The sequence below is a fragment of the Diadema antillarum genome, unplaced genomic scaffold (genome assembly GCF_040938485.1).
Source record: "Diadema antillarum isolate AM-2024a unplaced genomic scaffold, OU_Dant_1.0 seq00000119_RagTag, whole genome shotgun sequence".
NCBI classification, from domain to species: Eukaryota; Metazoa; Echinodermata; class Echinoidea; order Diadematoida; family Diadematidae; genus Diadema; species Diadema antillarum.
The window spans coordinates 797017-809546 of record NW_027271200.1 but is presented as its reverse complement, the minus strand read 5'-3'; the positions used below and the strand labels follow the sequence as shown (position 1 = coordinate 809546).

The 12530-nt window shown below is 39.0% G+C and overlaps 1 protein-coding gene across 6 annotated transcripts in view; it reads left to right on the top strand.

The window, feature by feature from the left end:
- The window catches only part of LOC139727117 (excitatory amino acid transporter 2-like), a 141365-nt gene that overhangs the window by 110120 nt on the left and 18715 nt on the right, over nt 1-12530 (top strand). For 3 of the 6 annotated variants that reach the window (XM_071638098.1, XM_071638096.1, XM_071638100.1), the window contains 2 exons: nt 7414-7771; nt 8239-8446. In XM_071638098.1, the coding sequence (XP_071494199.1) occupies nt 7489-7771; nt 8239-8446 (491 nt within the window). In that variant the 5' untranslated portion in view covers nt 7414-7488. Of the gene's footprint in view, nt 1-7410; nt 7772-8238; nt 8447-12530 lie in introns of all 6 variants that reach the window. The other 3 variants (XM_071638097.1, XM_071638095.1, XM_071638099.1) reach the window with 1 other exon arrangement.

Below are 12530 nucleotides of genomic sequence, written 5' to 3'. Positions count from 1 at the left end.
CGCATATGTGTGCACAAGAAACTACCGCCTCCCTCGAGGAGAGACATCCGGCCACCGGTTTCCATAGAAATGTATGCCAACCTCGCTCTAGACGACCAGTGAACAGAGGGTCTCTCTCACCTCTCCGATATGTTAGCATAATAGCATTATTTTTTTTTTTCCGTTTGGCATGTCCTCTGGAGGTCCTCATGAGGTCCTCCTATACAGAGGGACTTCAAACAGGGTATAACTATCTAACTATCAACTGAAAAAAGAGCACTCTCCTTTTTGTCTGGCATGTCCTCCAGAGGTCTTGCTAAGGTCCTCAAAGGGTGCATTTATCAACTCTTTTTCTCGGCAGAAACAGGTTTTCCAAACGGCTTTCAGGGAATTTTTATGAGATGATAAATGCAAAGCTGTTTTGATTATGGTGTTTGGAAAGCCTTTTTGAAAGCCGCAAATTTGTGCTTTCAGAAACAGGTTTCCAGAAACCTGTTTCTAGAAGCCCTTTGAAGCAAGATAAACGCAAAGCTGTTTTGAAACGGCTTTGTACTGCGGTTACAGTATATGACCCCTTCTCCTCGGGTCATTGCGCAATGCAGCTGCAAAGTGACAAGGCCAGTTTTCGTGTTCGCGATGAGTTGATAAACGCAACTATTTTGGAAGCCGTTTCTAAAGGGCTTTGGAAACGGCTTTTGAAAGCCGTTTCAAACAGGGGAAAGATGATAAACGCAGCCTTAGATGACGGACTCTAAACAGGATGTAACCGTCTAAAACTTTTTGCAGCATGAAACTTTTGCCAATTGTCACTGACATTCAACGCATTGTGTAGACAAAACCTTTCATAGGCATTTTACTTATGCAAATCTTGGCTCCTCTCAAATTTAATGAAAGTTTTGTGGATGTGAAAATTTCTGGTTTTACAATACCTTGGATTCAAGAAAGAAAGAGCAAAGTCAATGGTTATATTCCATTTTATTTTTTCTGCAAAGAGATAATGTGTGTTTCTGGTCACATTATAATGAAAAAAAAAACAACAACAAATGCATTCAGGGTGCACTAACCCATATCAACTTCCTGACCTGGTTCAAATGGATATAGATTTGATCCACATCATCCTGATTGGTGCTGAACTACAGGTCTGTCATTGCTTGGCAACAGCACTGACTGGTCAGGTTCAAAGCAACAACAGAAGCAGAGTTAAGCCATTTGCTGAACTGTCTGTAATTGATTTGATTCCACATAGACCATCCTTTACATCTTTTTTTTCCTGCTTGTATCTGTTTTCTGTCTTCTGTGAATCTATCTTTCCTCTCCTATCTTCTGTCTGTCCTTGTCTACCTGAGATTTTGATTTTGTGATGTTTTTATCATGGCAGATGGTCCAAAGATTACATCAAATCTCCCGTGTTGTAATCACACATCGGTTCAAACATTCTGCCTACGTACAAACATTACTAGACAGTGGAGAAGACTGCATTCTCCTCTTCAATATCCTCCAGGGTGATGCTCTGTGTGAACTTTCAGAAGCAAATGAAATCAATGCAATCCAATTTGACATGTCAGGGCAAATAAATGAATAGGGACTCAGTCTTGTTTGCAAAGTGATAAGAGCTGGAGATAGCTATCATTTAACCATAACATGCTGTGTTATGCCAGTTGCTGCCATTATCTTGTCATAGTCCAGGTGTTTCGATGTGTTGATTTTGGCCCTGCTGAGATGGATGTCCGATATGAAATAGAGGGTTCCCCAGGGAGAGATTCATATTTCATGATCATGACGAAACAAAAGCAGCATATGAATGGAAAGCTTCAGGAAACTGGAACGAATAGTATGAAAGATGTGACCATTTTAATGTCAGTCAGTCACCCAGAATGGCACTCTGTGATTATGTTCAAAACAGATGTCTTGCAAATGTGACCATTTCATAGTCAAGTGTACTTTCATGACACTCATTAGTGCTGTTTCTTTCATGAAACTTTATATTTCCAGATATATATTCTTTATGACTCTATTCAAAATATGCCAAGAATATCACATTAAACTAATATTCCTTCAAAGGGGAATATTAGTTATTGTGAAGGCAAGTCCAGCAGAAGAAAAAGACAAACAGTACACATTGTGATTGTGTTATTAGAAAGATGTTGAATGGCTTCATACTTGGAGCATCTCTACACCCCCACTTTTATTCTTTGTCAGTCTAAATATCGACAACTGGCAATAGTGTTAAATGTCCACAACTTAATGATTGTTCTTTATATGAGCTTGTTATCATCAGTGAAAACTGTTGTTATCTACATACTATTGAAATCTGTAATAGACCTTTACCTAAAGCTTGTCAACATAGCTGTCTGATACAATATACTGTTTTGACCTTTTTTTCTCTCTTTTTCTGATATCACCATATCTGCCCTCCATTTTCTCATTTTCTCCAAGCTTAACTCTTTCCTCAGAATTTCTGATTGCCCTTTAGACCCTTTTTTTTTTTTTGGTACTACCTGGATAAACAGGTATGATCAGAGATGCAAATACCGGTAGTGTTTGTAAACAGAGAAAAAAAGAGATGGGTGTATCTGTGTCTCCTTGTCACGAGTGTGTTGAGAGCACTGACCTCTTAGCAACATTTTACCAAATACTCATTACGTGACCAAGACAAAACATTTTGAGGCCCACACGAGACATGTTAAAATCTACATCAAGCCTCTGCTGGATGCTTGCTCCTGAAATATATCAAACTTTGAAATTCCTCTTAGAAACAAAATAATGCTGGGCAAAATTGACTCTTTACTCCCGTATGTTCATTCAGAGTTGTGTGTATCGTGTGGCAGAGTGTCAGTAATGCTCAAGCAATCTTAGCTGTCTTGTGCCTCTGAGTAGTAGTTATGAAATTCATCAAATGTCCAACCTCAGTTATCAGGCCATGTTGGAACTGGCAGCCATCAGGATAGGTGATGTTGTTTGATAAGAGAGATATGTTCAAGGACAACACCTTCCAGCAAGTTGTGTTCAGGGTATACATATGGCATTGCCGGTTTATTATGACCGCAATGAGGACATTGGCATGTTTCGTAAATTCTAAGGACATGGAAAAGATGAAATGTTAGTCAAATAACCTGTCTTGTGTTGCTTTAAGTTTGTTTCTTTGGGCTGGCTGACAATTCAAGATAATCAAACATGGGAGCTGTCTTTGAATTCTCACTCTCCCATCTCCATTGTCAGACTTTCAAACAAGCAGAATCCTTTTGGCAGAAGCATTTTGGTTGGTATGAGTATACGAAGTGTATCATGGTGATCAGCTCTCCTGACTTTCTCATTGGATAGAATTTGCAAGAGAATTGTTATTTTGCATTTGGTTTTAGTGAAGTTGAGCACTGAAAAACATCAAAACGCGAACACAGTTGTGTGCTGGCCTTTGTCCAGATAATAGAGAGTTATAGAAAAGTAATGGCTGGATGACTGAGGTTGAACTGTACTTGATAATCAGTGAAGGGGGACAAGAAATTATTTCAACCCTGAAGAGATTTTGTCATAAAACCTATTCACTCACAAGAATTGTCCATTTTCGGATGGGTGATTGCAAAATTAAAAAGAGTTTTACTTGTCATTGTTGATATTTCGGCTCTAAGCAAAGCACTTTAAAATCTCTGAACTTAGCAGTGACTGGAGCATAGTAAAAGGTACCCTCAATAGATTCATTTTATGGGGTTATTTTATGCTGCATTTTCACACTGGACAATACAAAATATCACAGGGATTTTTTTTTAACTTAATGAGGATGGCTTGGTTCTTGTATTGCAATTCATAAACTGGTGAATTTGATAAACTGGATTTGGAACATAATGCACAAATGATTGTGAAAGAATCAAACAGTGTTAGATTCAATTTTTCCATTGTATTTTCATGTATTGTGTTATTTCTTAAACTGAAATGTTCACACTGAAGTTTAGATTTCTAGCTAGTAGATGCTTATAAATGTATGCACAAATTTCTTGAAATAACCGCTTTTTGGACTAGATCTATATCAGGACTAAAGGGCTTCCCATCCATGTGTATGAAAACAAGAAAAAATGGTGTAGTTCTTTTTAGCTTCCAACAAGAAGTTCTTTTGATCAATGCTATCAGGCAACTGTAATATGCCAATCTTTACGTCCATGCTTATGATGGAATCAAGATAATGTTATCATCCCTCAAATGGGAAGTGTATGGTGAAAAAACTTTTTTTATCATTTTGTTGCTAAATGTATCACTCCATTGACTGCGAATCACCTTACATTTTTCGCTGTTGTTTCCATGAATAACATTTTCGAGATTTGCTTATGGTAAGGATGTAACAAAGTCCCCATCCACGAAGGGATGTGTAATGTCTTTAGTTTTCTGAACTCACTTTATAGCAAAAAATGAATAAGAGTTCATGTGAAAGCCAAAGGGAGAACTAGGAAGCTGCCACATCAGAGCAGCTAAACTGCTTTTGTGATTGTGACCATTATCGTTGTTTCTTCAAAACATGTGAAGCTTTCAATCTCATAACTTTATATTCAGTGGCAGGTCCAGGCGAGGTGCACCGGGCGCACCCCCCCCCCCTTCTTAATTTTTGTTAAACAAATGAAATAGAAAGAACAATTTGGGGGGGGGGCATGTGTGCCCCTCTTTTAGAGGTACCCCTCTATGGAATTCGTGGATCTGCCCCTGATATTGTTATTACATCTGAAAGAAGCTTTAACTCCACTGTATAGGTCATTTTGCAGTAATTTTAGGAGTTAACTAGAATGTGTGGTAAACATATTCAAGTAACCCTAAGACAACATGCAGAAAACAGTAGCTGTTCAACTTTCATTTGATGTTACGTCCATTAACAAAATGATTAGTTTTACCATTATAGCAAGGTACAACAAATTCACCAATAACCATAAACTCCTTCGGATATTTCGCACGAGGGCTTTACTTTGTGTGTAGATTTGTATTTAAGGTTCTCTTTTTTTTTTGGGGGGGGGTGATGGGCTGGTAGACATCCAAAGTATATGGAAATATGTATATTGAACACCTATAACACTCTTTATATACATTACATTTTTTTCAAAGCTATTCTAGGACCATGTATGTATGAAACAATTTTATTTTTGCATGTAGGATTAAAAATTCTTAACCCTTTTCAAAATGAGAAATGGTGATAGATACCATTATATATATATATATATATATATATATATATATATATATATATATATATATATATACATATATATAAATACTTTTTATCAGTTGTGTACTTGACCAAACACTGTAATGAATATGATAGAGCTGACAGAACTGCATAAACCATAAATGATACCAAGTTTGGCACTGGACAGTTATTGTTGATGGCAAGCTACCTCATGATTTCTAATCTTTCAGTTCCAATGACATAAGTGGCAAGCACCACCCTTGATGTAAATGACCCAACTTTAATAGTTATGAGAGTTAATTTATAAATTATACTTGCTCGTGATTGTGATATGCTCACCTACAAAGAACTGTAGGATTAAATTTCATGTCTTGGCAGTGATTAAAGCCCAAACAAAGTTCTGGTACGCCTGCAAAAGTTGTCAAATTTCGCTCCCAAATGTGAACGTATGCTTAGGAAATGTGCAGGATAACGATGTTATAACAAGGTATTCGATGGGTAACGACGAAAATGCGAAATATTAACCAAAAAGGTTCACTGAGACTACTTACCCGAACGGGGTCAGGCTAAACTCGGACTCGGGGATAACTCGGCTTCGCTTTGACGGAGGGATGAGTTGTAATGGTTGTCCCTCTGATTGTACAGCGTTGTCCTATGGGAGTGGCCTGTATAAACTAGCGCTTCGTGTTCTGGCTACTCTCAGTAATGGTCCGAGTTGTTACAATGCGCGTATCAAAAACCTCTTTTGCGCGCATGCAAAATTAGTGTGCGACTATCAAGCACCTCTAAAACAATCAAAAGCGCTTGATAAACAACAACAAAAACTCCAACAAAAACTCCAAAGACCGCGCGTCTCGGCAACTGAGGACCGCACGCTGTCATTATGCCTCCGCAACGAAGTGGCCGGAGGCATTATGTTTTCGGGTCGTCCGTCCGTCTGTCCGTCCGTCCCGTTTTGTTTTTGTCGATATCTCAAGAACCGTGTGGTGGTTTTACATCAAACTTGGTATGAGGGTATATCCTTGGGGGATAATACTTTGTGTGGATTTTAGGGTCACAGGGTCAAAGGTCAAAGGTCACAGGTTATTTTGTGAAAAAAAAAATTGAAATTTCATGTTATTCTCCATATCTCGCAAATGGTTCAAGGTATCTTCATGGAACTTAGTATATATGCTTGCACCGATGGGCAGTGATTATCTAGGGAAGTTGGGGGTCATGGGTCAAAGGTCAGGGGTCAAAGGTCAAGGTCAACTCCTCAAAATATCACTACTTTCCTTATATTTATGCAATGAATGAAGGTTTTTTGTTTTTTTTAATTTGATGTATACATGTATTACCCAATATATATTCTGTGGGAAGTTTCTTGCCAAAAGGTCAAAGGTCAAAGGTCAAGTGAAAGTGCTGAATTGCACTTTTTCCTCCATATCTCAAAAGTAACTCACTTATAGGTATCATCATGAAACTTACATATTTATGCATGTTCAACCTAACAGTGATTCTCTTTGGAACTGTGAGGTCAAAGGTCAAAGGCCAGGATTAGATAATGCTATTTTCCCATTTGATACTGAAATTATACTTTTTCTCAATACCTTGAAAACTTACTCAATGCATAAACTTATAAAAGGGTCAAAAGTCGAGTAAAAATCATCAGTTCCCAAATACCTGCACTCTGACATTTTAATCATTCATCCAATTGAACCTAGTTCTAGGAAAGTGAACATTCAGCACATTTGTTTCAAACCTGTCATTTTAATATTTTGCCAGTTGTTTGAAACTATCATCACACATTGTCAAGACATTGTACTATAGACCTATTAGGAGAACCATGCATTATGGCGGAGGCATATCAGTCGCCGTAGCGATATATCTAGTTTTTGTTTTGTTTTGTACTGGATTACGTTAGCACGCACTTTCCTGTCCATTCAGTTAGGCCTCATTTGGTATTATGCAGTGGCCAGTAGAATGTAGCGATCACGAACTGGGTGTGAATTGTCTGAAGTAGGGTCGAATTTTTCCCGAGACCGAGTTAGTCTGGAGCCTTCTGGAATAAAAGTCGGTTTTCCTACTATTATTATTTTTCTCAAAATACTCCAAACCGACTCATCATTCCGGCAAACCGCGTCAGCCAGGTAAGTTTCTTAGTGGACTCTTTCGATATATTGCAAGAAAAAATGAAATGGTGCTAGACGGGTTCTCAAGCACTTACCGAAACTTAGTTTTCACTTTAAAGGGGATTATTTTTCTTGTTTCATCCACATTTGTACTTATAGCAGTCTCAGGTCAGTGAAGTACAACCGGAGACCTTTTAGCACTCCCATACACTCACGTCAGTCAATCACAAATCCAACATGGGTGAATCAGATGGAATGGAAGTGGAGTCTGGGAAGAGGGCATACATTTTGCGACCTCGCCTCAGGAACTGGAAGAACAAGACCAAAGTATGGATGAGGAACAACCTCCTGCTGATCTTCACCTTGGCTGCAGTCCTCCTGGGCGTGTTTCTGGGCATGGGACTTCGTGCAGCCAAGCCCTCCAAAGATGCCATCCTCATGATTGGTTTCCCAGGAGATATCCTCATGAGGCTTCTGAAGATGTTAATCCTACCACTCATCATCTCAAGTTTAATCACAGGTGAGCTCCTAGCGAAGGGTAATTTTTTTTTCTAAAATGTTCTTGACCTTGATATTTATCTTATTCCATGTCCTAGTTTGAAGGGGTGTTGATCTATTTAATGATAAGATAACTGGATAGATTATGTATGCAGTCTTAAAAGAAATTACACCATTCTTTGTCGCATTGGATACAGATCATCATTTCTAGAACTTGATACATGCCATATAATTTGATAGGAGAATGTTTCTTTGCGAGTGTGTGTGTGTGTGGAGAAAAAGAGAGTACTACATGAGGAGATAGATTTGATGAATAGTGCAAGAGTGAGAAGAAACTGAAGAGGAAATGGAAGAGACATTATATATATCACAGCAAATTTTTGTTGGCATTGGATGATTTATTCTAAATTCATAGGTTTTCTGAGGTGAAGTCCAAAATTTCTATAACACTTCGAGGGCATGGTTTTATCATCCTGACTCTCCATGCAGGCCTGACAGGACTGGATGCCAAGTCAAGTGGGAAGCTTGGTGCGCGGGCGCTGCTCTACTACTTCTGCACAACATGCATCGCTGTCGTCATCGGCATCATCTTGGTCGTCGCCATTCACCCCGGTCGGGAGAACATCAAGGAGAATCTTGGCGAAGGCACTCAGACAAAAGAGCTCTCCACACTCGATGCTTTCCTAGATCTCCTCAGGTGAGGGTCGTGCAATATGAGCTAGCCACCACCCCCTCAGAGGTGTTTTGGTTGTTGTTATTGCCATGGCTGCTGATCCTGTTGCTGTTTTTGTTATTCTAGCTTGTTCGTAGTGTTTCCAAAGGTAGCACTCCTCTTCTGCAGGTTCTGTTGAGTGAGAAAAATGTTCTTTGAACGTTATTCTTTTTTACTCTCTCTTTAGGTTACCTTCAAATAGGAAGCATGAAATGTTCACTCTTGAATTGACACTATGCTTGAAAATACAACATTTTGGTATATTTTCCTTTTCAGTCGAGAAGCTGAAAAAAGAAGACATCATTCACATTCCAAACTTGTGACTATCATAATGTGTTGTAAAAGAATGCTACTTGCTTCATATTCTGTTTTGAATCATACTGTCAACTGTTGTGCTGTACACAAACTTTACTGTGATTGTGAGATGATACTCATATTCTCATCCCTTAACAAGAAGCAAGCTTTTTGCCTTACCCATTTAGTCTGTTCGTCACCCAGAACTGATTAATTCAACCTCAAATGATTTAGCAGGTGGTTTTGAGCCAAGTCTCGACAAAACAAGTACTAGACTGCCTCAGATGCTCCTTTGACTCCTTGCCTTCAAACAAATAGCTTCGGCCGAACTAGGCCATGTCATGACCTTTGCTTTGCTGTTTGCTGAAAGCTGGGTAAAGCGTATATCATGTTGCATGCACTCATTCCATGTCGTACATCTAAGTGTGGTTCATGATAATGCAGCAAATGCCACCATCCCAAGTTCACGTTAGCCCACATGAGCCCCAGACCACCTATGAACAAGGTTTGCAAAGCGCTATGGACAAGGTCTGCAAAGCTATTAGTGCATTTCCATTCTCATCTTACACAATGAACTCTGAATACCATTTGAACAACATCCATGATAGAATGTTTTTAAAGTGCGGTGGCACAAGTTCAATACCACGCTGTATGTTAGGTTGCTTTCAATAGCACGTAATAAATGATAGTTTTGTTCAATTGTATTTTTTTCGTCCGATTGGGATGGGCTGTTTGTTGACATTCTAGCCTCTAAAAAATTGTTGGTAATTGAGGTTAAAGCAGAGATTTGAGGTATCATTGAGGTCGTGAACAGAATGTGATGATTATGGGTTGCTGGAACCGCTCCCAGCTTTAATGTCAACATTCAGTTCATGGAATGATGACATCATCCATCCTCGAGCAGCAGTGATGATGCTTTTAGCAGTCATTTACAAAACTGGGGAGAACACTTTCAGTGGCATTCTGCCATTCATAGCTGTCAACAATTCAAGGTTGGAAACACTGGAGGAAAAGTTAATACCTTAGCACTTTAAAAAACATTGCAGAAAACAGCTCAGTAAGTATCTTGGAAAGTAATGTACGGAATGTTACTGCAAGAAAGCAAGGTAACTGCAGTGAGGTATTTGTGAATGAATGCTTTCAAGGATATTGATATTTCGAACTTTGATTTTTTTTCTTCTAATTCTTAGTCGACAGTAAACTCACTAAGTTTAAAGATAGGCCAAACCTGCTCTTTGTGTTCAGTAATATCTATTCTGCGTGGTGTTCTTGGAGCCTTTCTACATTCTTACAGTGCCTGTGTCTGCAGGTATTTTAACTGTGATCTCTGTACTACAGTATATCCTCTTTTGTGTGTGTGTGCAAAAGCCATCTATTGAAATGTGACTTTGCAGCCAGTTACAAAGAATTATCCAAAGCGTGGGAAATGAATCAAGTAACTTTGCTATTTTAGCTGGAAATCACAAAAGGCTTCATGATTCATTCACAATATGCCCGCAAGGAAGGCCATATCTCATGAAAACTCAGTTGTCAATTCACATTAATGTCAAACTAATTGATGATTCGAGACATTGACTGTATGTGGATCATTTATATTCATCGTGATTGTATTGTGTTTCTCTTGGAATAGTGATCTTTGGAATATTTTGTTACGGGTTCAGGGCGAACACCTATTGCAAGACATAAGTAAAACTCTTGCTGTATTTTATGCACATGTCTTGCAAATTGATGTCCTTGCACTTCCTCTGACAGATGCCTAGAAGCAGAACTTGTCATTCTATTCCAGTTAAGTTTTTTCCCTGTTTGATTAAGTGCTTGGTGCCTGAAGTGTACATATATCCAACAGTATAAACTTCACCCATGTCTACATTGTAAATTCTAAACCCTGAACATAGACCCCAATTTTTGCCCAATTCTGAAGCAGTAATCCTGATGCTTAGCTACTCGAATACTGATTAAATTTGTCAAATACTGTAGGAGGTGGACCAAAGGGGAACAGACCAAATATAATGGCATGTATCCTGATGATTTATAACTGGATTTCACCGTAAGGGTGACACAATTAAATCAGTTGGCAGGCTTTCCTTATCTGTTGACTTGTAACCACCTGGGATGTCAATCATTACAGACTGTGGTGCAGTTGATAGACCCGTTTACTTTGAGTGAAAAGGTTGGGCTCAGCCCGGCCTTCCTTTCACTGTAAACGCTCAAAAGGCCAAATGCGGTACCAAAAACGGCCACATATTTGGCCAAGCTCTGGAGGTAGTCTCGGCCCGGGCTCTGCCCGTGCTCGGCCTGGTCTTTTCTCACTGTAAATGCAAACTGGGCTAATTAAATGCGGTACCAAATTGCGACCGGTGGGCTCCCAATAAGAATCATTTGTTTGCGAGCAGAGCGTCACTGCTGCAAAATATTAAAAGGTTTGAAATAAAAGCCCGGGCCGAGCCCTCCACTGTAAACGGACAGAATCGCGGGGCTGAGTACCGCAGTTGAGGCCAGGCTCAGCCTGGGCTCAGCTCGGGCTCGGCCCAGCCCTGCACTGTAAACGGGGTCTTAGACACAGCTAGTACTGGCTCTTCATTCTAGAATCCTAGCATATGATTTTGAAACACAGCTCTGGTGCTTAATCCTCCCTGCATATCAAAAAAAATAAAAAAAATAAAAAATATATATATATATATCACTCAGGATATCAAAGTCATGCTTGAATTGAAATGAAATTTATGCTGCCAAATACCACAGCTTGAATCTTTTGTTTACATTTGTGGCCACCCAAGAGAAGTGTTGTACACAATTATGGATGAAAGCTACTTTATTTCGTCATTTAGTGAGTTTGTGCCAAATTGTTCATCAATATTACAACTACAACAAGGATGTGCACCCACGTGATATCACCCTGACTGATACAGCATGAGGGATACTGTACAGCTTACCCTAGGGTCAAGTACGTAAGAGTGTATGACTGAGTAAAGGGACAGTTTCATGCATATCTTAATACTGAAAGAATTTGGAAGGAGGTGAACTCCATCCCCTTGTGTTTTCCCCGATCGGAATTACCTGTCATAATTTGACAGATCTGCAGTGCACTCATGCCTCCTTTTGCCCGAAACCTTAATTTCCTGTTTTGTTTTGTGTATTCCCCTCTTGCTGAAATTCCAGCCCCACCCCCTTGACTGAATCTATAGCATATTTTTATCCAAAAGAGATATCAAGCAGTTAAAAGGAATCTTAAACGGGGAGAACATGGAAAACAGATAACTGAGAGGATGAGAGCACTGTAATAAATTCTATAAAACAATAAATTGCAGTTTTATTACATCTCATTTCAGTTTCTTAATCTAAATACTATATAACTTCACCAGTGATTGGATTTTTGTTTGTTTGTTTGTTTATTTTTTGTTTTTTGTTTGTTCATTTGTTTGTTTTTATGACAGTTGGCTCATTCAAAATTCAGTCTTTAGCAGGGAACATCAAGTTACGCGTAGTGTGTTCGGGGTAATGGCCATAGCTACTGGCAAGTCATGCATTGCATGCATTGAATAGGTATTCAGCAGGGAATGTAAATAGATTTCCTCAACGTTTTTGTTTGTTTGTTTCTGTCTTTTTTCTCCTGAGATATCTTTGACATATCAAGTTGATAGATGCAGAAATTCCCTTAAGAAAGATGTGATCAAGAGAAAGTATAGGGCGAGAACCTCCTCTCTTCTTTATTACAACCGTGTCACATCCAGTAGTGAGCGGAAAGCTTGACAAAACTTTCCACTGCGTAAGGATA